The sequence below is a fragment of the Oxyura jamaicensis genome, chromosome 8 (genome assembly GCF_011077185.1).
Source record: "Oxyura jamaicensis isolate SHBP4307 breed ruddy duck chromosome 8, BPBGC_Ojam_1.0, whole genome shotgun sequence".
NCBI lineage: Eukaryota > Metazoa > Chordata > Aves > Anseriformes > Anatidae > Oxyura > Oxyura jamaicensis.
The window spans coordinates 17,134,013-17,160,330 of record NC_048900.1 but is presented as its reverse complement, the minus strand read 5'-3'; the positions used below and the strand labels follow the sequence as shown (position 1 = coordinate 17,160,330).

Here is a 26,318-nt window from a genome sequence, read left to right as displayed (position 1 = left end):
TATATATATATAAAGTACAACATAAAACAAAAATATCTCTCAGGAATTAACTCATTAAAAGAGTGACTTCTAGGATACAAAGTGTGTTGTACACGTTGCTATAACTGGAATAAATAACAAATCAAATGTTTCATTTGAATAATACCAATACTAAATTGTCCTTACTATGTTTTAATTATCTAATTAGATTAACATTAACACAGTTTTATCAGGTCATTATTTCCCGTTGCAAGATTACAGTATTAGAAGTTGACAGAACAGCACAGTGCTGTACTGAGTGACGTCTTCCTGCAGAAAAAGCTCCAACATATTCAATGGCACTCATTTGTATCATCTTGATTACTAAAAACGATTAAAAATGAATATACCATTTATGAAATAGCTTTAAAAAACACAAACACCTATTAACTAGTGCTAATAAGTTCACATACCCAGTGCAAGACAGGCTACGATCAAAAGCATCCTGCAATAAAATAAATAAATAAAAACAGAACTGCGGCCAAAGCATTAGTTTGATGACTTGAGAATATTATTTCTTTTGGATTTAAGTACATTTTCTCTTTTTAAAAAAAAAAAAAAAAAAAGTAACTGAAATGCTGATCAATCTAGAGAAGACAAAAAACAAAAACTTTCCAAAACGTTAAATGCCTTTATGGAAGTAATTCATATCTGCAGCTAGCACAAATGTATGGTATCACCTTAGGCAGGTTCAAATAATCAGTAACCATGCTTAGTCAAATTTTGTTCTTAATTCAAATTTTATTTAGAATTAAAATTTATAGTTTAAAATGTATGCACATTCTGTAGGTATAAAAGTTTAAAAAAATACATTGATTTATTGATAAATGCTTCAGGTTAAATTTACATTTTCATACATTATCATTATATTGCAATAATTGTTTTGCATCTTTTAACACTTACAAAAAATAAATTAATGAGATTGAATAAACCATTTGAAACCATTTTAAAATAATTCCTTAGAAAAGAGGGATGAAGTTTGTCATAACAATCCTTAATTCCTTGCTATTGTAAATAAATAACTCTTCAACTAAGCAATATAAGGAAGTATGGGTTGGCAGAAGAGCACTTACCCACATGAAGCCATGGTGGGATGCCACCATTGTACCGAAAACATAAAAATAATTCTAACCTGCCAGTTGAAAAAGACTTGACATCTCAGAACAAATAACCATCTCACCAGCTCTCCCCCAAATCCCCCGCTCCTCACCAAGGGTGACCTGTAAAGAAGGGTTGACTCCATGTCTCCTGTTTGTTGGAGGGGCTATCACAGTAACTTTATGTAATTTGGTAATTATTCTTAATTAAACACAGATTGTGTTTTTTTACCATCAAATGTTTAATTACTCACCACACACCAATGACTAAGGATAAACGTTGATCTGACAGCACGCTGACAGCTGAATCTAACGGAGCCGCAGTGAACTGCGATCCCACTGCAGCTCCCCGGGAGTAACACCACTCTGCCACTCGGCCCTGTGGGACAGCCCAGGGTTCCATTCTGGGGAGATTAACTAAAGGCTCCGAAAAAATAACTGCTGCTGTGAGGAATCTGAGCTCGCATCTCCAGAGGGCTCAAACACTGCTACCAGCAGCCAGCAGTAGCTCAACACAGACACAGGAAACTCTGGAGCAAAAAGTGTCAAAGCATCAAGAACATGGGAAGAGGTTACAGGGACAAACCAAATGTCTTTAAAATAGGAAGTAAGCACCTTTCAGGCCTTCTTTACATGAAAAAAAAATATATATATATATATAGAAAAATCTGAAGAACAAAAAATAAAGAATCATGCCTTAATCTCCTTGCTGTGCGTGCTGGTCACCCTTAAAGGCAGCAGAAAAGTTCACTGCCAGAAATCCTAGAAAATCCTCACAATTGATCTGAAAGGGGTGTAAGGTTTTGACTGGGGGGGGGGGGAGGGGGCGGGAGGTTAACAGTCAACACCTGCAAACCAATGCCCTGCAACACAAAGTCGTTTATATTAATCATTCACCGTGCCTTCCTCTGAACATGTTTCTGTGCATAAATCAAATGCTGTGCTACTCCAGGGGTAGCTTCATCTTGGCTTCACTGAACAAGTCTTCTCAGAAATGGGACTGTTTCAAAATTCGGAGACCTTTCCAAAGGCTGCTACAGAGACATGCACATTTATACACAGATGTATACAAGGTTAGAAAAATATTTAATTTTAGCTTGTTTAAATAATTATTGAAAAGTGTTAATACATGAATACATTAATATTTGTACAATTAAAACTTTATATATAAATATTTTTTTTATATATAAAGCATTTTTCATAGCAGCCATTGCATATATAGTAAAATGAGTCTATCTAAAGTTGATGCTGCAAAACTCAGGCCAAGCAGCATAAATCCTCTTCCAAGAGGAACTTCTGTACCAGAGCTAAAGTTTCAGGAACAAGGATTCCTGCTGTTACAGACAGCAGAGATGTTGATTTCTCCTCTGTCAGATATTGCCCAAACCACCTAAGTGCATAGCATTTTCAGGGAGAAATGCCACTACGTGGAATCACTCTATGGTTTCCAAGCCTTAAACACCAGAATCAGGCCAACACGCTCTTCCACTGAGAACGCAGAAATATAACGGAATGCCTTTAAACAGACTCGTTAACACAAGGTGGGCCATGGTCTTGTGGCAGCTCTTCCAAGGGCACCGGCACCCCTCACAGCACTGCAGGGTGAGCCCAGTGAGGGGCAGAGGCACTGCAAGGAGGCATCGTGCAGGACAGGGCTTAGCAACTCATGTTTAGTTTGTTTTTGTTGAGTTCCCTTTCCAGGTTTCCTATCAGGGTATCGATACTTTCCTGTAGGTCTTTGAGGTTTGCTCTTTGGTCCACCGCCGAATCTATGGCCTGCATTGTCAGGTAGCTCTGAAAGGCGTGCTCTCCGGGGACAGGCTGCGGGCACGTCGTGAGGCCGTCCGAGTCATCCACTCTGCCGCCATCATCTCCGCTTTCTGCATCCTCCGAGGGGACGTAATCGTAGTCTGCTTCACTCAGGCAGTCTTTTGGGTCTGAGAAGTAGTTCTCCCCACAACTGCTCCAGTCGCCAGCGTAGCGGTTGCTCGAAGGGCTGTCAAGGCCGGCCGGCCTGGGCCTGAGCACCCCAGCCATGTCAGCGCTGCTCAGATTCAGCATTTGAGGCCGTGGCCTCCTGGGCCTCAGGTAGTTCAGGGATGAGGGGTGTTCTGGAAGTGTGTTTGGATGTGCCGGTTCCTGGGCAGCTGAGTGATGTACTAGAAAAAAGGAGAAATTAAACCAAATGTGACTGAATCCACGCTGCAACGCAGAGCGTCCAGACTCCCCTCTGCTTTGCAGGCTGACAGCATGCAGGGATACGTGCAAGCTTACAGCCAACACTGTCACGTCTTCTGCCACTCTTTGATACAAAATATTATAGGAAAACTACTGTAAAAGCTGTTTTTAAAGGTCATGCCAGCTTCAAACTGCAACAGAGAAATCCTCTTTAGAAGGAGAAATTCCCGGAGCACTGCTTAAATTCACTGCATTAGTCAAACACCATCCAGCTATGGGTCAAAAAAAGCAAACAGCTCGGCTCACACGCTTCATCCAGGCTAAAAGTAACAGAAAGCAGGCACAGCAAAGGAGGTTAAAACACAACAAAAATACCAACACTGAGAAACACCTAGAGAAGCTAAAGATGCATCAGAGCTGAACTCTCGTGTTTCTCTTTTGCCCTCATGTTCTGCACTATTAATGGAAGCTCATTTGCATTAATTTTTCTAAGCAGCCACAGCCAGAGGTACACTCAGGCAGGTTTGCTGGCAGCATTACCTGAGCTCATGATTACACAGCACAAGTTACTAACAGTCTCCTCCACTGTTACCGGCCTCCTACAGTAAACAGCACAAGTATTTTTACTGGCCTGTGCCTATTAAATGTCTGAGCTGCAAAACTTTTTTTTTTTTTTTTTTTTTTTTTTTTGGTTTTAAACAGACCACTGCCTCCTGTAATTAGCCGCAGAGACTTCCTACGTGCGCACACTGCTGAAAGCACAGCGTGCACAAACACACCTCATTCAGCATCTGACACATTTTCCCTCAGACTCCTCACAGGCACAGGCTCAGCCCTGAGACCTGCCAAACGTTTCTCTCTAGGCCACCCTACAGGTCTCTCCGGGGGACTTTAGCCTTGCTTTACGTCTTGCATGGTAACGTGCAATAACTATCACTGCCTTTTTTTTTTTTCCCCTGCCTCTCCCGCAACAAAAGCCCTTCTGTTTAGACTATGCTCCATTAAGACGAAGGGGCATGGGTTAACAATAACTTGCCAGTATTGCATGTTCTAACCAAACAAGGACTTACTTGTTTTCAGTTGGAAAAATACGGAAATTGAAGTATTGCACAACATGTTGGTTATCAAGCTGTCCCAAGCTCCTGGAGATTAAACGGAAGAGACCAGACTGTGATCTCTCCCTCAGGTCCAGCTGCTCTGTTCACACCACACCCTGTGTTTGCTCGCTCACATCTCTGCACTCCTATTTACCTCAATTTTAGCACAGTGTCCTGCACACCTTCTTCTTTCAAGCCAAGGGATTCAGCTTTTTCTTCAAGGTGAAAAAGAGCTCTACTACTTACCTTACTCTCACCTCCTCAACAGTAATGTGTACTCCTACGGACAAAGCTGCCTCTACGTGCCTTTGTTCCCCACAGCACTCATGCCAGGAACTATCCCCAAAGTGTCACGATGAGCTTCTGTGCAGTATGTGCTGCCCAAGCAGCTCTTTATCCCCTTTTCCAGCCACACTTCCCACCTCTCTTGCACTGCCTCATGGCTGTGACTGAAATTTAACTTCTGGTGCCCAGTGGCTCTGGGCGTGTCCAGCCACTGCTGACAAGGGCACACAGGTCAAGCCAGCTTCGTCCGGATCTTGTTTTCAGCCAGAGGCAGGTTTCCGTGGGGCTGCACTGAGCAGACCAGACAGCAGACAGCTTCCCAGAGGTTTTGACCCAGAACGTGGTTGGTGTGTGCTTGTCACAGCCGCCTGGTGAGCTACCACCCAAGTCAACTCCAGGGCACGGTCACGGTCAGGTCAGCAGAGTGTGAAAAAAGAAGTCTAAAAAGCACTGCCATTTACTTTGTCTCCAAGCTGCTTTCTAATGGAAGCAGTCCATCAGGAAATCAGACTTCAAGGGGGAGGAACTAAAAAAAACAACACACAATGGAGACAGTATTTGTTCTTCCCTCAGGACATTTACTGTCCATGCTGACTTTTTTGCCAAGCTCATCTCTCCCATTGCTAAGAAATGGAGGCAGGAGCAGGTGCTTGCAGCCAGCTGACTGCTGCAGGCACTCTTGCCAAGGAGACTTTTTTCAGCAGGAGATGGAGCCCTGCGATGCACCCAGTGTGCAGACTGTAAGAGGAACAAAGATCGCGATGGCTGCAGTCACTGTCTCACCCAGAATGTTCTGAAAAGCAGACCTCCTCCTCCTCACATAAAAATAAGTTTAAAAACGAATAGAATTAGCCACATTATTCCTTTAGATTAACTGTAATTGTTTCATTGGTGCAGAAAATTAGCAGTTTCCCAAGAGCAATTACTATGTTCTAAAAAGGAACAATTAAGAAGCTGCTAAGATGAACTGCATCCTCTCATCGTCTCAAGAATTTACGGGTCTACACTGTTCATGTTTGGGAAACAAAAATTAAAATACTCAAGGTACCAAAAAAAAAACAAAAAACACCAGTTTTCCACACCATCGGTGAAACCACTGTGAAAAAAGAAGGTACTACAGCACAGAACAGATCCATCATCTGTATAGAAAGGAAACTTTCAACAACTATTTGGCCAAAGAGTATCTGAAAGCAAAATTAAGCCCATTGGATCTTAGGTTGAGTTGTTTCACAGCGTTATCCTCAAACTTGACTGAAGAGCTCCAATCCCTTAGTCTGCTCTTGACCAAGAGCAGTGCTTAGTGCGATTCAGCAGTAGAAGAAATGCAAAGGAATTCCCTGTGGGCTGAAATCCAAAGCTCACTGATGCCATTGTATTTCCACTTATGTCTACCCTAATCGCCAGGGAAATTTGAACACTGCATAGTCCTTGCCCATTTGAAAGGAAGATCTTAGCAGAAATAATTGCCTTCACTTGTACTTCAGTAGTTAATTAAGAATGGAATTTCATTTCCTTTCTTACTGGGGACTGACCCCAAATTGGGCAAAACCATACAACCTCTTATGTTTGAATGGGGAGATAAAAGGTACTTACCTTTTTTTAAGCAAAAGACAAAAAAAGGCAAGCAAAACAAACAGAAATCACCACACACACAATACTTTTCCCTATGCAAAGCTCTGGGGAAGCTACCAGAACCTGCATGGCTCCTACTGTAAGGAACAACTCTGCCAAATTACAAATGTAGGAATAAAGCAAACCATTGAAACAACTAATGAATCCCATACACTCAGTAACCTTGAATGGTGGAAGTATAAAAGCAGGGAGAAAAAAAAAAAAAAAGCCATAATTCAGATGTGGAGACATTATTATTACTGGGTCTGATTTCTCTGGTGCCCTTACTTACATAAAGCACTTTCCATTGCTTCTTATGTTACACTCAAACACTGCTATTTGGTGAGGAAGTAATTAAAACAACAAACTTCCCATTAAGTGAACTGAGTACAAAGAGTAGATTATATACTTGTCATGATTTCTTTACGTTTATAGGTGATGCCACAGTACCTCATATTTTAAGAATCCTGTTGCCGCTTAATTATCCCGTGACTTAATCTACGCTGACACACAGTAAAAATATACAGCAGTGGCTTGACATTTTCCTCTGATCAGGCTCATGAAACAGTACCTGGCCATAGCTGGAGTAAATAGTGAAGAACTTCTATGTGCTTTTTGAAGTCCAGGGCACTAGCAAGCTCCTCTGAGTCTGTGAAGACTCTGTTGTTATGGTTGGTGGTCTCCTGCTTCTGGCTCAGTAACACTGGCCCAAAACACACAGCTAAGTTCTGGCACGTCATCTTATTTACTTCATGGTACGAAGCCACCAGTTTCAGGTGATCCAACAGCATCCTCAGGGTAGCCTGAAAGAACAAAATATTAGATGAAACAGTGCTGACATCCTAACATCGTTGCTCTAGAGGGTAAGACCGAGATTCATAGCTGAGGATTTGCTACCAACATCCCTCAGTAGAACATTTATGTGCTGAACAACAACAAAAAAATTGGATTAGACTGCCATAGAGGAGACTTGTTAAGATAGAATTTCAGGTAAAATTCACCTCGCTTTTTACCTGATCTGTTTTATGTGGATGAGTTTTCTCACAGTGGAGAGAGGCTGTGATGGAAGGAAGAGACTGCAGAAGCATTACAGGCAATCCAGATACGTTACAAAATAAAGAAACCCTCAATAAGACTTCAGGATCAGAACAAGCTTCCAGAAGTCTACTTGCTTTAATAAGAAATGATCTGTTTCTAACTGTCTGGCAACCCACTCCTGCTGTAAATGGGAATGACTTCCCTGAAATCTATAAAGCAGTGTAATTTTAACTGCTTAGCTTGCAGAGACAATTCACAAAGGTACATTTTAATTAAAGTAATGTCCAGGTGCCTTCACTTTCAGCTGTAAAGCTCTCATGTATCTGTACCATAGGAAGTATTTTCAAAGACTTGGAGCATCAAAAAACCATGTGGACTGTTAAGTCAGAAAACCGATGTACACATTTTGACATGTTCTAAATACAGTGTGAAAATGTTACTTTATTTTCTGGAGCAAGTCATTTACCATCCCTTTTAATACCACTCACCTTCTCAACATCTGGCAGGCAATCCAGAAGGGCCACTGTGTGCTCAGAGTCACCTGGGTCATTTTCACAACCACTCGCTGCCATTTTCAGGGGATTTTTCACCATGGCATCCACCACTGCTTCATAGAGCTGCTTAGTTATGAGAGGCGAGGGTAGCTCTCGCAGGTAATCCTTTAGAACGCCTTCAGAAAAGACACAAGGATAGCTGCTGTTAGCAAGCTGCAGGTTCACCGATCAGAATTGGTTGGGAGCACTAAGGCACGCAAAATTCACCCGTCTCATGAGAAAATCCTCCATGCCTGTGACAAATCTGGGAGAAAGGGGAACGGCTGTGACAGACTAGTACAGGCACTGGCCACAGCTAGGGGGATGCTGGGAACTGAACATTTGCACTTCTGTAAGTTGGTTTAGAGGCTGGCCGGTACTTCAGTGCGAGTGGGGTTTCAGCAGCTGTAAGAAAACCCAACACAAGACTCCGAACAGCAGCAGGCACATGAACATAATGCCATCAGGGGCAGCAAATACTACCACATTCTGCTATTTAACAAAGCACAAGTTTGTATGAACTCAGTCTTTATAACTTAGTTGCAAACTGAACTGCATCGCAGAGGGCTTTCTTACAAGTTCATACATAAAGAAGAAATATGGGGAACGGAGTTAACATTTTCCCCTTCACAGCCATGTTTACATGCAGAATATAAGTAAAAGTTGGCTTTGCTCTGTATAAACATTTTTACCCTTCAAAAAGACTGCATCTTTATCAACAGACATCCAAGTGGCACTGCATGAGCAGTGCTAGCTGGGCAGCACCACGTCCTGGAGCGGACGGACCATCCTCCCCTGCAGTTTGAGGAGTGGGGCAGCCAAACAAAACCTGTGTCTGTGCAGAGCAGCACCCAGCACGCAGCAGCCCACACTGAGCTTAAAACGGGAACATTCCAGCAGGAACATAAAACCCAAAACAACCATCTGTGTATTTTCCTGAAAACATATTCCTCTGGGCTTTTCTGTTTGCCTTTTTGTTGATGATGGTTTTGTTTTAATGCAGAGCAGTTACAGAAGTGGCAGCAAATTCTTAAGTTTTTGTTCAGTAACTTACATTCCCTCACCAAATTTTATTTCTTCCTCTCATTTTAGAGGCCTGTGTCCCACGTGTGGATAAACTGGTCAAAATATGTCTGGAGACAAATGTGGCAGGAGCTAGAGCAGCATGTCATCGGTTGGGGTGCTTTTCCCTTTTCCATAGGCAGAGCACTGGTAAGAGATGCTGACTTTACCAGGATTTGGCGGAGGAGGCTGAGGAGGCTGACTTCAGAATCAGCTTACAGCAGGAAACGAGTAAAAAGGTATGGCTTAATCACATCAGCTTACAATGTTGCAACATTCGTAGCTGTCTGTTACTAATAACCTAGGAGGAATTCCTGCAGCAGCATCCACAACCACAGGACTTCTACCTGCTGAAAGACTTTCTCCCGTTTAGCCCCGGGATAAGAGGCTCGTTTGGGAGCCACAAATGCCCTCTGACCTTTCTAAATCTTTCTGCTATTCACTCTGCCAAATTAGCCCCGTAGGAGGCTGCTGTTATTTTCCAGGAACCTACGCTTCCCGCTGCTGGCTGCCAACCCCTTAGCCCATCCTCCTTGACACAATCCCTCACCCCACAGAACAAATTTAGACGGCAAGCTAAAATTGCCATCCACTTCATTAATTCCTCATTTTTCTGACCCACTGAGCTGTTAACAGTAATACATGCTTTACTCAGAGATGTGAATTCGCACGGATGAGAACAGACATGATGCAACAACAGTGCTACCGGTCAGTTCTAAAACTGGCAGCGTGCTTGATTTTGGGCCACGAGCACTCTTAATTGTGTGTAAGCCTCTGCCAATCCCAGGAGCAGTTCTCAGTCGAGATTTAATCATTAAATGTTCATTCTTGGCTCTTTGGATAGCTGTCAAAAAAATATCTTTATAATCTTCTGGAAAAACAGTGCTACTCAAATTTCAAACAGGACACAAGAAAGCACTCCTCTTCAAACCTGCCAAGAGTTACACTGAGAATTCGTACTGCATGGAACACATGCTTTGGCTTAGAGAAGTCTGAATCATGTGCACCAGCCTCAGCACTGCAAGTGCAGCAGCAAAGCACCTGGGCAAACATCCCCCATCAGCCAGACTCCCCAGGCATATGTGAGATTTTGTACTGTGGGCATTTTCATTCCTAGTGCTAAGCACAGTGGGTACCTCGGGTCTGCCAGCAGAAGTCGCAGGCTCACCTTTACGTCCAGCCCCAGGGCTCACAGCTAGCCAGAGGACAGCTTACATTTTGGTCAGCAGGAGCGAGCGGTGCAGGCAGCCCTGCCCTGCTTGCTCCCTGCAACACGCACGGTATCACGGCATTGAGGCTTCTCAGTGCAACACCAACACGGGCACTACCGGCCATTACGTGGCACAGATGCAGGGCTTCCAGGGGGAATCATTTCTTTTAAGTCAATTCTTAAAACAATTTTTCTTATAGGTAAAGCAGCAGGTAGGTACATTCTTGCAATACAGCATACAAAAAGCATAGCCAGTAGGCTTTGTGTAAGAAAGACATCAAGGCTTTTCACTCCTATGACCCTAACTCTGGATATAAAAAAATGACACTACAGCAGGACATAGCAAAAGGAGGATTAATTGTCCAGGATGCCCTGCACCGTCACCACAAGTTCACCAGCATCAAGGCTTACAGCAATGGTACTGTGACACTAAAGCACACTTTGCAATTTAACCATCACATCCTAGACCCATGACAAAAAGAACAGTCAGACCAGTGCTGCTGCCCTTCCAGGGATTTTTATCTGTACTGAGCACTCCTGCAGTACAAACTTCAGTTTCAACCAATTATGGTGGTTTTTGAGTGTACAATGTGCTCAGGGATACAAAATGCTCACAAAATATTACAAATTCTTTTGTATACCAGACAGGAGGAAACTCCTATAACCTTTCCCAGAATACTTCTGAATCATTTCTGCAAACAGTTTTATTGTAGATGATTTCTTGGGCCATGGGAGCGCAATGACATTTTTACTATTGCAAAATTAAATGTCAAATATGTCAAGTTTTACATCAGCCAAAAAATTTGCATCAACCAAATATCTGCCTGATATTGGTCTGCTTACAAGTCAGCATCAGACAGCTTCTTCTGTTTGGCAGAGATTTTTTTCCCCCTTCTGAGTTGATTTACTAAAATTGGTAAGAAAGAGGTTTTCAATAATAACAATGTGATTTTAGAAATAATTCCTGCCATTTTTCATGAACTTTAATGTAAAGAGAAGAAAAATATTAAGTTATAAGACTGTATTATATTTACTTTTACTATACACCTTCTCTTAAAAAAGGATGTCTCGTACCACAGTGAAGCATAAACACAAGATTCCACTGCTGCAAACGCCCATGCTCGAGAGCAACACCGAATCCAACACCAAAGCCAGCCGAGGAGAGTCAGGTGGACTGACTAGCTAGATGTTCTTTACCAAAAGGTCTATTTAACAAAGTAAATGTCACCAAGTAATATCTCCTGACACTACTTCGCCTAATTACTGAATGAATTCCCAACATGCTGGAGTGAAATTAACAGTCAAACAGGACAGAACTGTCCAATACCTCTGAATGTCCCCAAGTGCTCTGGCACAGAAAATTTATACCCTGACCACTGCTGTTATGTGATGTTTCTCCATCACTGGATGCATAGGAAATGAATGTTATTGCCTGATTGCCTGCAGCAATTAGTTTACTCTGTGATCCCGTAAATTAGATCAGCTTTGGTTTACATAACAAATATCATCAACAGTTTTAGAATTGTTCCTCCTTTAAGTAACGACAAAAGAACACCTCAACAACTTCAGTTGTACTGTGCAACTCCTGTGCAAATGCTCACTTAAAAAACCGATACAAATGAAGACAAGCTTTGTAAGACCTTCTGCTCCTCCGCTCCCAGTCCTTACCCTTGCCAGGATCTTGCTGTGAAAGGCCCCAGCCTTGCCCACCATCACCTCCCTGCACCAAATGCTGTGTTAGCAAAATTCCACGTCCTCCTCCCTCCCAGTCCCTCCTATCTGATATCTGTACATCTCCAATACTCATTTTCACTTAACTTTTAGCAATACAGTGAATTAATAGTTGTTAAATGACAACAGAAAACTAGTTCAGAGCCCAACTGCACCTTTTTAAAAATATGTTATGCACATGTCCAGATCATATATTACAAGTAAACGTCTTACCTGTTATCACATTAATGTCTGGGTACTGGCTTTCAGAGAGAGTAATGGCCTTGCTGTCCCTCTCAAATGCCTCTCGAAGCTCCTTCTTAACTGCTGCTGAGCCACACAGCCGATACAGACCTACAACCTAGAGGCAAAAACAATCACCCCACATCAGTTAGCAAACATCAGACAAGGGACTGTTGATCTGTAAGCAAATAACATTACAGTTTTCCATAAGAGCAGCCATCCTGAGCAGTACTTTACTGACAGATGTGAAGTTTTAAGTCAGAAGCACGCCATCCAGTAATTCAAGATCATTTAAAACTTAGTAAAGAGAGATACAGATGAAACATTGATTCTCCCTTTATCCCACTCATTCAGGTCACCACTGTTTTTCCTAGTAAAATTGTTTAATTATACTACATAAAACTGGACCTTCAGCAGAAATAAATGAGGACAGAAGCATTTTGAACTTTAAGTACACCGAAGTACAGTACTCCAAAATAGTTATTAATCATTAGCAGAAAAAAGTAGCCACGCTACTGACTACCTGCTAAAAGAAATGCTATTAATCCTTCTTTAAAAATGCTTAATGTTTTTTCCTACAAGAATAAGCTAGACATGACTAAAACGTAAACTGTATTTGATGCCAGTAAAAAGAATTTCAAGAGAATTATGAATACTCCATTATGACATCCGTAAGATGCTATTTGAAAGGTGACAAGAGGTTGACTTGCATGTTTCAAATTACATAAGTTTTATGTAAAGCAGGGGTTACTTCACATGTTCAAGGTGATAGGACTGAAGCCCACAACACACCTGGACAGGATTACTCATTTAACTTGTGCTTTCACACACTCAAATTTTGCATTACTGTACTTTCCATTTTCATCAACATCATTTGTGCAAGCAATTCTTTCTGTAAGGAATTAAATCTTAAATACATTATTTTTTACGGACTTTACAGGCAGGTGTACTGAACTATAAATGGCTAGTCCAGAACTGCTGTGGACTTTAGCAAGCAAAAAACCCCAAAACCTAATGCAGACTGTACAGACTTAGAACACGCATATCCAGGTTTGCAAAGAAGAGTATTTGTCTGGCCTTATATTAATTCCTGTTTAAATAAGTGGAAAGTTACTCAATGGAATTTGTACTCCCTCTTTCCCAAGACTGAATGACCTAGTATTTGCCTATGAGAATTTCTTTTAACTCTGAAGTTTCCTAATGCCATGTCTGAAATTCAGAAGGAAATGACGTACCATGACAGTAGGCTGCAGTCTATAAGAAAATAAAAAACGTCAGACAGGCACGTGGTTAAATCAAGAAGTTAACAGTATATTTTGCATTTTTGGTTCTCCCTGTGCAAATGCACAAATCAGATTTCATGCTCAAAAGCACCAAGTGCATGCAGACAGCTCAGATCCCAGTTGCCTCATTAGCAGTGATGCCTTGATTACCCAATATCATTTGCATGACTAGGTTCTAATAAGCCCAGAATAAAATGCTGAAACCATGGGACACATATACTGTTAAGAATACAACTTCTTTCTTCCGCTGATTTGCATGTTAGGAGAAGCACTCACAATAAAAATGGCAGTTATTATCAGTAATTACTTTCACTAAGTAATTACATAGAAATACTACTGCTGTCTGTGTTATATGACCTAGGTTATAAGTAGCCACGTTAATCTCCTAACACCTGGACTTAGAGCCAAACTGCCAGCAATGTAAAATAGCAGCAGTGGTAGGTGTGATCATTTCTCAATTTCACCTGAGCAGGAACACGTGTAAAAGAAACCAAGGGCTCACACATGCTACGGAGCAGCACAGAAGTCCTCTCACTGATTTCAGGTGAGTTGCCAAGGGGAATCATCCATCCTCAGGACTGTGCATCTTCCTATCTAACAGACTTGCCTATGATGACCTACGTCCTCGCTGAATGAGCTGTGCCTCTGGAACAAGACATTTCCAAATCCTAATCTCTTATTTAATAAGAGATTTATGTATTAATAGTGCTGTGCCTTATTAATAAAGGCTTATTTATTAATAAGGCTGTGCCTTATTTTGGCAGGGACTCTACATGCTGGGGGCAGCAGGTTCATTTAACTACGCCTAGCCCTAGAACACAACTGTGAAGAAGCGTACGAAGCATTGATATCACAGTCCTGTTATTGTTCCCACAGTACAATGACAAGTGTTCAACAAACAAAAGGAGCAGCAAAAAAATTAAAATTTAAACATGGAAAGTTTTTTTTAATTACCCCTTTTCCACTCACTGCTTAAGCTCCATAAGTAACAATGCAAAGATCTGTAACAGCAGAGATCCTGGCACAGCTATATTAACAACACAAAACAGATTTAGATACGCACAGTACCTGACATCCTCTCTTTTCAATCTCCATAATACATTTCTGAATTAGAAGTGGTACCATCAAGCCTGTATTTTCCTTCTCTACAACTTTTCGAGCATCTACGCCGAACATCACTGGCTCCCGATCTGCATCCATACCATCAAGGGAGTTCTCCCACTGTTCCATAAGTGACAGCTTGACATAAATAAGTCCCCTTGGCTCCAGTCTGACAGCCAGCTGATGTGTCTTTGTCACTCGAAAGAGAGTAGGAAGAGCCACAGTGCCGTGACAACACACACGGTTTTTCCGCGGGGTGGGTTCCCAGCTGAACACCACTAGCTTTAAGTGCTGAGCATTTTCAATTTCTATGTTGAACGTGTGGTCCATATCTAGAAATGTTGTCCTGCATGTAAGCAGGGCTGTTCTTGCTTTGTTTACTGAATCAACCTGTATTGCACAAAAGACATCTTTAGAGTCTATTCTTGGTGGTTTCAAGTCTTCGGCACCATAAAAGTGAATGCTCATGAGTCCAGAGATGTACTGAGAACACTTGGGTTGATCAGAAAAGTTGTAGTGCCTGAAAGCATCAATATCTATCTCAGTTTTACCACTGTTACTAGGAAGATTCTCCTTTCCTTTCCCACACTTAGTCTCATGTCCGTGTTTACCTGATTTTGTTACAAGTTCAGGAGAATCACCATCACTGAGGTAACCACCTTTGCTGGAGGATTTGGAGCTCCTCGAGCTTTTCTTTTTGTAGGTATGCTGCGACGACACGCTGCTGTCGAGATGGTAACGACTTATCACGTTCCTGCTGGCAGCTGCAGTCGAGTTTCCAGAAGAGGGCAAAGATGTTGTATGGCTTGTATCCCGACAGTTCCCTTTCAACAGGGAAGAAGGATTATCTGAACTATTATGGCTTGAAGTTCCCTTGACACTCAGCTTCCTGCTGAGCTCTGGCAGCTTTTTCATTTTCATGGAAAGTTTCCTCACAGTTCTGGGAGATTTAATTCTATCAGGGAAGGGCCAGTTGATGGATCCGCTTTTTTTCAAGGGACTGGGACTTGGAGGAGAAACTTCTGTTGATGGTATATCGGCCTTGTGTGCAAGTGTAACTCCAGACCCTTTAGGAAAAAAAATAAAAATAAGTATTTTTTGAACCATTTGGTAGCTGCAGTTTGCAGCTATGAAAATAAAATAAAGAACTAGGAGAAAATATGTTGATTTGTCCTAACTTTATAAATGCAATTCAGACAGTCGTCAGTCAGGTGGTCAAATGTTCACAAGCATGCAGAAAGCTGTATTCTGCTGACTTGTTCAGCTAAATTTGGCAGTTCATAGTCAGAACCCTGATCTGTTCTGCTTTATGGAGATGAAAGGGCCAGAAACTACAGATAAACAAATGAGCTATTTCACCACTGCATTCAGCTCGGTCCATTTGTGTTATATCCCCCGTCATCCAAGCAGACACAGCTGCATTCCTGGGGCACAGGTGCAATGAAGCCAGTATCAAAGGGGAACACACTGCATTATGACGTGCACTCCTGTCTGCGAAGCAGTTAGCTACGAAGATAACACGTTAGCATTGCCCCCTCAAGTCTAAAGGAAGCAGGCTCATCCCTGGTGAAAAACACTGCTTCTTTTGCACAGCCCTCTGTTACCCCAGAGTGCCCTAAATCCTTCCCCATGTAGATGCAGGCAGTGTCTCACACCTCTTCTTCCATTTCTTTCAGCTCCCCTTTTCTCCTGCAGAAAGGAGGAAGAGGAACACAACAAGGATTTCTTTCTTCTGAAAGCTGCATCATGCACTGCCACATGCCAGCAGTCTTCCCTTTCCTGGCACAACCATCCCACAACAGGGCTTGAAGTTATACAGTTCCCAAGTGACATCCTTGTGGCAAATCTCTCATTTTTTAAGGAAATGCAAAAACTAAGTTATATCTCAAGTCTTTCTCACTGTCACCAGCATGAGGCAGTGATGACTGCAGGAAAGGCAATGGATTTACACAAGTTGCTGGAGCGTGAAAGAGGGGAATTGAGGCCAGAATGATAGATACAAATAAAATTTCACAACTACATTCATTTAGAGGCACTTTTCTATCCACCAAGAATCTGATAGTGGTTCCTGGTGGCAATATGCACCTCATCCACTCATCCCTTGGCAAGCTCTAGCAGCTCCCAGCAGGATTTGTGTAGCCTTGCGCACCCGGCTGAGGCACCATGGAGCCCCCCTGCATGCTAATCCCTGCTTGTGCAGCTGGAGACCACATGCCTATACACACCAGTTATCCACCCCCCGCTAACCAGGGGAAGGCAGAACCCATTCCTGACATGTAGAAGGAAAGAAAGAATTCCTTGAGATACTCAAGAAATCATACTTTACAGCAGTTGCTTCTACAGATTTTCTTAACGCTTACTGTATACAGCCTAATAACTAAGTGCAAATCACCATACTACTAGTGATTTTTACAATTCTCCAGTTCATCCAAATTATTTTTTCACCATTTAACTACAACTTTTTAATACTTCACTTAGCTTAAACAGTATAATCAGGCAATCTGGTCTTTGACCAAACTGATGCGATGCCTTTTTTTTTTTTTAACCCCCAAAACCTAGAAAGACTAGTTTTAGTCCCAACAGAAGTTTGGCTTTAATAACTTTTGCAGGTAATTACTTAAAAGAGCACCTTTGTAACAGAAAGCTTCATTTATGAAGAGTAACACATCAAAACTGGTTCTCCAGAGCAACTGAGTAAGACGCACCTAGCCCTGCGTCTGACGGAAGGTGTGCCCTTGGAGGGCGCGGGCCACTTCTAGCACGCCTGCTGTGCTTTTCTGGCAAGCAGCTTGTTAGGAACGTGCTGTTTGATTGTGGTGGTTTTAGCTCCAGACCCAGTACATTGATACAGCTGGACAAAGCTCCGCTTGTGCTGCGACTCGCACCCTGGCCGTGCTGATGGGCTGACCCGAAGCACCCCGTAGCAGTTGGTGGCACACCCCAGCCCACTGGCATTCATCTTCTCTTTCTGCCACATCTCTGGCACAGGCTTAGAAAAGCAGGCCAGCAAGTTGAACTCCCCTCCACCTCCTTAGAGCTGAACAGCCAATTGACATTGTGACTTCTTTGGGTCCAACTTCCGCTGCCCGCAGTGCCAAACAGTTAAAATGAAATACAGGGCTGAGAGTCACGTGCTGTGTGGGTCAGTATTCCCATCAGGGTCACGCCACACACTGGCCCACTAAGGCCAGCAATGTGCTGAGGTACACACTGAGGTATGCCTTTAACCTGCAAAAAAATCTTTTTCTTTTTTTTTTTTTTTTTTAAAAAAAAAACCTCTATGAAAACCACTGTTTTTACAAATTCAGTCCCTGTCTGCAAATCCACAGAATGCTTCAAGGTCAAAGAATTAAGAAACTATTACAAGGATAAAACCAAAGTCTCTAAGAACTCTGTAATGGTAGCATATTTCCTTCCAATACACTGTCATATGTACGCTGATGTTAACTAAGCTGTGACAAACCCATCAGCTCTGGGATCACGTTTTCTGGAGCAGAAGTGACGAACTGCTTTGAACAGGCCACTAATGGCAGCAGGACGTGGCTACGAAGCAGCAGAGGCTGACAGGTCAACCGCCGCCTGCTCTGCACCACAGCGATCCTCAGAGCATCCTCTGCAGGGCCATCCCATCCCAGGGGAGAAGCATGTTTAACAGCACTCTGGATCACCAACCAGGCTTAAGAGTTCAGCATCTGCAAACAAGAATGAATTCCTTGCAAGTATTTTAAATGTTAATGATTCTCCACGTCACACAGAGCACAGCAGGGTTCGTTTCAACGCTGGCGTTGGACCAAACTCCACTGGCCCCAGCGCCAGGCTCGGCTCATTCAGGCCTCTTGCACCAAGTTCTCCTCCTCTTGAGGTTTCTTCCATGGCACAAAAAGCAGCTTTGCCTCCATTTCACCAGTAAGAGGATAAAAACAGTTATGCAGTACAAACTGGGGGCTGAAAAGGGCAGTAACTACTTTAAGTGCTTTTAGTCCTCGGTTGCTACATCCCTTTGCCTCTTTCACCAGCAGGTCCTTAAGGTACCATTGCTGGATGGATCAAAGACATGCCTGTGGGGAGGCCCTCAGCCCGAGGTGTGCACGTGGTGCCCTACAGGCCCGCTGCTGCGGCCCCACAGAAGCAGCAGGAGCCCCCTCGGCCTGCAGCAGCCGGCCTAGCACAGCCCTCGTCCACCCTGCCCGAGGCTCCAGCACCAGCCCAGCCAGAGCTCAGGATGCTCTGCCCAGTGACCTCGCATGGCTCAGAGGCAGCTTCGTTGCACTTAGTGACATTTTGTCACTGACATTTCGTCAGTGGCCTCTCCTCCACATACCACAACATTTTTGTACCACAGACGTGACACAAATATTTCACGCGATTCCTTTTTTGCCTTATGAAACCACAGCTCCTTGCACTTGAAAAACAGTAAAATCACAAAGTGTCTTCATCTGAAAAAAGTTAAGCAAAGAGGATTTGCATTATATGGAAGTCAGCAAACACAATCTGCCCAGTATGATCTAGGTATACTGCTGGAAGCTCATTTGCAACATGCAAGCATGAGAAATATTTGCCCACATTTGCCCCAAAAGATGCATTTATAAACCAGGATAGCAATCATGGTACAAGTGAAAAAAAGGGCACTGTAGTTTTAATTTGATTTAAATAAACCCCAACACACACTAACTGGAGCTTTAATGTACAGTACCAACCTTCGGTTCCTGCCAAGGTCCTCACAAGCTACAATGAGCAAGTCCTACAAGAATGTCTCTGAGATACAGATGCAAATGAAGTTATTCCCCTGATTAGTTGGACACTAATCCCGACCGTAATCCTTCCCCAAAACATTGCACATTTTCCAAAAGGTCCTGTTTGGAGCTCCACAAGGTAGACCTATCACAAGAGCAAACACTACAAACGGGTGCTATTCTTCAAGTTTTGCAAGTGATACACACATCTAGCAAAACACAAGGAATACAATCTTAAACAGTTATAAAGAAAATTTACTTTAAATTTTTGTATATGTGAAAAACTCTAAATGCAATATGAAAAGTTTGCTGTGTAACAAAATGTCCATTACTTCCAATCACAACCATTTTGCCTGTGCAAGGACACTTCGAATTAAAAACGTGCTCCATGGTCCACTTAAATTTCCAGCTACGTTCTTCTCCCAGGGACCTACAAGCGTAAGCTGATGCTATGTTTCTACACTACTGACTCAGAATTAAATTAACTTCTTACTGCTGCCCTTTGTGTTTGTCATAAACAAAATACATAAAGTGTTTTCTCAAGCTCTGCTACAGGGTCAATTTATTTTTAGTCCGTTTCCTTTCTAAAAACCAGCATGGCTAAAATTATTAAATGAGGAATTACCTGACAAATCCTATTAACATAAATGGCATTTACTGAAGAAAGTAACCCCAACAACACCAGGAACTAATGATATAAGTTAAGACTATGGGCAAATTAGCACCTCTACAATTATGTCCCATTTAAAAATAACATTTAGAGAACACATCTGTTTGCTACTTTGTTTGGAAAGACTTTTTTTTGGGAAAACTTTTAGATTTTTTCTTTATATTTTGATATAAACTTTTCCAAAAAATAATAAAAAGAAAATCCATGATCACATTCTCTGTACCAAAGTTTGAAATCCAAACAAGGCAGCATTGTTTAAAGTTGTAAAGATTAAACTAATTGCATTGTCCAAAGAAGAAAACAGCAACTGATAAAACTAACAAAGATTTTGTTAGCTTTAATAGTATACTGCTTTTTTCTGCCTTTGCTTCTCAAAATCTTTCTTAGATTCTAGCACTAACCAAAAACTGACATACATGGAATTGTTTTAGTAAGAAAGAGAAGCAGACTCTTCCCCAAAGCAGTAACTGTGTATTCCTCAGGAGTTACTGCTTGATGTATGCTGCTCTCTCAGAATAGAGAGATCTATTTTGTAGCACTTGTGTGTGTAATTCAAACAAGGTTCTAACATAAATAAAGTTAAATTGGCCATGTTGCCCTTCATGCAGTAATTGTGTATGGATGAGCTGTCATTTTAAATTTGACTGAAAATAACTGTAGACACCTTAACTGGACTGAAAAGAAGAACTGAAACACTTCTCCATGATAAAGCCAATTACTGAGCAGCAGGGACCCTCTTCATCACCAATTAATCTATTCAGCCTGATCACTATTCAAAACATGCAAAAGGATAGCTGCATTTAAAAGAGCTTAATTAACTCAGTGCACACCAAACCAATCAGGGCAAATTCGTAACACTTTTTTCCTGTTTTAATGAAAGACTCTTTAAATGGGCAATTGTGCTCTCATGAATAAATGTTTCTTCAGCGTGAAAAAAAAAATCCTTCTTGCATAAAGAGTTTTATTTTTTTAAAAAGTCATATATCAAGAGATTAATTGCCAAATTAATCAAAGGGGGTCAAACAGCCTGTAGGACATGCTCATGCCTTTCCTCAATAACCATGCTTAATAATGACCACTCCAAAGTGCCCTGAACTTTAACTGTGAAAAAATATCCTATTTCACCTATCTTGCAAGCAAATAGAATTGGTCTAAGTATTCAATGAAGACTATAAAGTGAACTATTTCTAATTAAGTGTTCCCTGTATACTTTGTGACTCAAGTACATTCAGATCTGCAGTATTTCCACAAAAAGAACAAAATGTGAGCTCCCAGAAGAGGACAGAGTGCTTTTTCTTTCACTGTTTACAGAAGTTGCTTTGGTGCCTCTGAAAACATCTCCCATTCCCAGAAGCCATCTCTGGGCTGGAAATCCAGGCACAGTAACTTCTGGCATTTACAGATCTGGGGCAAATTTTACAGGGATGGGGCTTCTCCACAAGGCAATGCAGAACAGGAGTCTGCTACCCAAGATTCAGGTCCTCTGCTACCTCGGGAAGAGACACCAGTGCTTCAACATCAGTGCCCTGCCTCTCAGTGCAAGGAGGCATTTGAACCAACCCCAAAACACATGAAGCAGCTCATCTCACCTCTCTCCACTGCCTGCAAAGCAAGCCAAGGGGAACAGTCTTCAAAACTCAGGCATCCAGATGTCTACATGGTGTAACTTGAACCCTCTCGGCTTTTGATTATAAAAATATTGTATATCCACACAAAGCAGATGATTACTAATGCATCTGCTTTGTACATGAAATACAGAGCGTGCTGGCAGATGAGCTGTTCTGTCGAGAAACCACATCGGTGCCAAGAGTGGAGTCTGGAATTGCCTGTCTCCTGATTTTTATGCTAAGACTGTAACTCTCTCAACAGGATACTGGAGTTAAGGTCAAGATATAAGAAACACCAGTAATTAAAAAATATATATACTTTTTGGATTTTGTTTGCTTCCTTTTGTTCAGTTATTTCTGTTTGGGTTTTGTTTGCTTTTCTTTTTTTAAATAGACGGGGAAAAATCTTTAATAAGATGCTGAACTCATATACTAATGGAATTATTACAATGAGAATATCAAACACTCGGCCAAAAGTAACAAGCCAGTTAAAACCATTCCTCTCCAGTCTATTAGGTTAACCTGAGACAGTCAACAAGACAGCAATTACAGAAAGTGACATGATGAATGGCATTTATAATCTTCCAAAAAGCCTTTATTAAAAATCCCAGGCAGCAACTTCTGAAGATATTAAGCAGTTTCAAGGCTGGAACCCAAGACTCGCATCAAGACGCTAGCTAACAGAAAGGAAACCAAGTGAGTCCTCTCATGAACAGGCTTAAGTAAGCTCACTTTATAAAACCTTTGTTTTCAGTCAGGTGGGAGCCAGAACGAACAAGGACTGTTTTCAGTTCAGAGCTGGTTCCAGAGGGCTGGCAAGCAGGGCAGAGGAAAACCACATCCGGGCATACCAGGTGAACAAATTGACTGAAAAATCACTGTGCAGCTCTACATTTAGTAGGTATCAATATCACTATTGGAGTCTTTTTCTTTTTTTCCTTCAAATGAACTTAACATGCACTTCCACTGGAAATTTGCTCAGTACAGACAAAAGGAGAAGAAAGAGAAAAGAGACGTAAGAAAGCCTTAATACTCCTTTAAAAGAGAAGATACAACATTTTTGTCTTCCTGAACGCTCTTACCTGTTGAAGGGCACCTGAATGCAGGATTGTCTTCTGCTGCCGGCACGCCCTGGGTCTTGCAGGCAAACCTCTGCCGCTGCTGCTGCAGATGCTCCCCAGGTTGCACGGCATCAGCTGGACCCAGCTCACCAGGCTGAGTGTCCCCTTCATGCTCTGGGAAACCCGGGGGACCAGCGTGGGGCCCCAGCTCCCGCCCCAAGTCCCTGCTGGGCACACTTTTGCAGCAGCCCGCAGGGCAGTCCGTGGTGACGGGGTTATTTGCAGGAGGATGGAGGACTCGCAGGATGTCTGGCTCGTCATCTTCAGGAATGGGATTGTACCATATTTCTCCTTCATCGTCTGCATCATTATCCTCACCGAAGTCAAAGGCACAGCGTCTCAGCACGGTGGAGCCCGCAGCGCTCGGAAGGGCGCTCACGGCACCACAGCCAGGTACGGGGCACTCCTGCACTCCCGGGGACTTGGCAGGAGCCCTCTGACTTTTAGGTGTAGGCTGTGGGCTGGGAGACTTGGGTACCTGGGTGACAGCCCCCTGCATTTTCTTACATGTGCTTTCTCCCTCTGGGCAAGGGGCTCTGTGAGTGCTCTGGTGCAGCCAGTTGCGTTTCTTGGAAACAGTAATGCTGTTCATCTGTGGCCGGTGCTCGGGGACCTCGCTTGCCTTCGGAGACTTGGGTTCTTTCCTGCTTCGTGGAGCTATGTAAACATTTTCAATTAAATCTGCTGTCGGAAAGAAAGGCAGAGAGAAGGGAAGACTTAGAATATCATTTTGTTTTTAACAGGACAAAGACATATGCCGTCATGTTACATTTGCCTTAGACCCCATCCAAGAGGGCAAAAGACAAGTTGATACCATCATAAAATTATACCTCAGCCTGCCAAAACAGAATGCGCACATAATTAATAAAAAGTCAGACTTGTCGGGCTGTATTTTTAACACCATGTAATTTAGATAAATGGCAGAGAGACAGCTCTGTGGAAAGGTCACGCATACTTAGGCAGAAACAGCTGCCTTTTGCTCTGCTAAGTTCAGGTACAGTGGGTTTGACAAGTTGCCACCTACTAGTTCTACAGTCTCTTTCTGCCAATGAAGAGCAGCCTGTGCTTTTGGTATAACGTACTGCTCAACTAGCTATCAAAACCATGTAGATTCACTTCTACATTTAAGTACAAAATGAAGGTGAAGACCTCTGCTGAGCAGAAACCTCCAGAAAGGACTGTCCTTACCAGTTTTATCCTACACTGAAGACAGGAGCATTCCCTGATTTGTGAAATGAAACACGCAATCATGAAAGGAACAAAGGTAAAAAGAGAAATCTAGAAAGGTTTTTAAATAAGCCATTTTACAATAAATTTTCATTTAATAACTGATCAAAGTCCATTCACAACTCTCAACTTAACACAGCTGCATTAAAACAATGGGTAAGCTTTTAATGATGCACCACCGGGCAGGCTCCTCCCTGCCCCTGATACTACCTCAAGGCCCCCACCTTCTCCAAAAAGCCTAAGGAACTCTGCAGGCAATATAAATAGGTGCAGCGTGCAAGAACTGCGTTCCCACAAACAAAAATATCTGCCACTTCCTGCTTTTCCAGGGAAATGCAGGCCCTTCTGCACAGGCTAAGCAAGCCCGCAATTCTCTAAAGCAGAAAGCCTGTGCTTCTCGTGGCACCCATAAAAAGTGCACACGTGCCCAAGTATGCACCGATGGCACACCTGGAGCCGCGGGCTGCCCCCGGTGCTGCGAGCAGCAGGCGCGCAGAGCGAGCTCGGCAGCGCACTCCACCGTGGCTGTTCTCGATGCACATCTGGGCATCTCGGTAAGAAGCTACCTGCACAAGCTCACCGCAGACACGTTAATAACCCAGCAGCTTCGGAGCACTCACATAACCTTCCTGCTTGCAGAGGCATGCTGTGTATCGCGCTTGCACACAACTACCCACTCGCATCTCCCAAGCGGCCAGCATGCTGCCAAGAGACATCGATTGCAAATGTTCGCTGAATCCCATCCAAATGATACACTTGCATTTAAGTCTTCCAAGTGCAGCTCTTGCAACCAATAGCTGCGTTTGCAAGTACTTCTTTCCCTTTATTCAAGCTTGGCCCTGATCCTGAAAGCCCTTATGCCTGTTTATTTTAGTAACAAACCGTTTCGCATGCAAGTATCTGCACAACCAGCGGTTCCACGGAACAGAGCAAGTTCTAAACATCGCGAGCTGTTATAGTAACGAGACAAATTCAAACAAATAGGAAGCTTGCAGAGCTATGCAAGCAAGGAACGTGCTTTTTGCTCCGGAGCAAAGCTTCATTCGGAGGGACGCCGCCTGCCCTGTGCTAGTGCTCTGCTCCCAGGACGTAGGGCATCCCCAAAAGCTGACCAGGCCTCCGCTGGGCAGACCCGGCACAAACACAGAACAAGACTACGTCTCGTCCCCAACAGGCTTTTATACAGCACTGAAACTACATAAATAAGTAGGGGTCAGATGCTCAACGCACCTTCCACTCTTTCTACAGAAGATTAAATAAGTCACTAGTTAAGGCTCAAACATTACGGTAACACCACAGACACTTCCAGAACCAGAGCCTCGGCATTTCAGCTCAGCTGAGGTCAGGATAAATACTCTGCCTATTACGTGCACACATGAAACGTTTCAGGACGATGCTGGGCGCTGCTTTTTGGGCTGTAATGTGCTGGCAGCGGCTGGTCCCAGCCTCCCCATGCACGGTGAGGATGATCCGCAGCCCCGCGGCTCGCAACAACGGCCACAGGAACACGCTCCCCTCCCCGAGTCTCTCAGTAAAACCATAGCACGTAGTTATTATGGATTTAAATGGAACAGCAGCGAGACTAAAGTTTGATTTGTTAGCTTTCAAATGCATTGTGTAATATAAAAAAAAATGGAAACAACAAAAGCCAAAGAATGACAAACAGCCACAAGCCAAAGAACAGCAAACAGTCATATGATAAGAAAGCGTGTGGGGACCCACACGGAACAGCAGTCTGAACTCAAGAACCACTTATTCCTAAGAAATTTTACTCCTGAGATGAAGAACGACTGACATGAAGATGCTGCTGCTGAGGACGGATTCAAGACCCAAACTTGGACGTGCCAAACTGGATTACCCGTTCACAACGGGTCTGGAGGTTTCCCAAGGTCTGGAGACAAGGCAGACGCCTCCAAACTGCAGTAAATAACTCACTTTTTCATCCACCTGGATGCTGCCAGCTCTAGCTTAAACCCCCTCGGTTTTAGGGCTCTGTTTTTGTTTACCTACGGTTACAGGAGCTGACACGGACCGGTGCAAATAAAGGCAGCTTTCGGGGCCGGGCGAGGGCTCGCTCCGGCAGGGCGACCCGGCGGCGGCTGGAGCCTCCCCGGGCTCACCCGGCGGGCTGGCTGCTGCCAGCTGCGAGCCGCAAGCAGCACCCCCGTGGGGAAGCACAGGAGATCCAGGACACGAAACCCCTCCTCTCGCCAGCTTCTCACTTACCCTGCGGGGCGCAGGTCCCGCCGTGGCGGTGCCCGCCGCCCGCCGCCCCGCGCTGGGACCTCCTGCCGCGGAGCTTGGAGAGGGTCCTGCGGAGCGGCTCAGCCATGCCTGCCCGCTCGCTGCCCGCCCTCAGCGCCCGCTGCCCGGCGGCGTGCGGCTGCCGGCGGCCCCCGGGAGGAGCGGCGGCGGCCCCCGGCCGCGCTGCCCCATGGCGGCGTGGCTCCGCGGAATCCGAATGCCGGGGCGGCGGGCGGCGGGCACCGCCACG

At 43.6% G+C, this 26,318-nt stretch overlaps 1 protein-coding gene across 1 annotated transcript in view; it reads right to left on the bottom strand.

Annotated features, from left to right (window-relative positions):
- Positions 1 to 810: 810 nt before the first annotated feature.
- The window catches only part of SYDE2 (synapse defective Rho GTPase homolog 2), a 25,994-nt gene continuing 486 nt past the window's right edge, over positions 811 to 26,318 (bottom strand). The window contains exons 2-9 of the mRNA XM_035333253.1: positions 26,051 to 26,283; positions 22,559 to 23,281; positions 14,434 to 15,533; positions 12,074 to 12,200; positions 7,813 to 7,994; positions 6,858 to 7,089; positions 1,924 to 3,274; positions 811 to 1,877 (exon numbers count right to left, since the gene is read on the bottom strand). Of these exons, the coding sequence (XP_035189144.1) occupies positions 2,772 to 3,274; positions 6,858 to 7,089; positions 7,813 to 7,994; positions 12,074 to 12,200; positions 14,434 to 15,533; positions 22,559 to 23,281; positions 26,051 to 26,156 (2,973 nt within the window). The 5' untranslated portion in view covers positions 26,157 to 26,283 and the 3' untranslated portion in view covers positions 811 to 1,877; positions 1,924 to 2,771. The remainder of the gene's footprint in view (positions 1,878 to 1,923; positions 3,275 to 6,857; positions 7,090 to 7,812; positions 7,995 to 12,073; positions 12,201 to 14,433; positions 15,534 to 22,558; positions 23,282 to 26,050; positions 26,284 to 26,318) is intronic.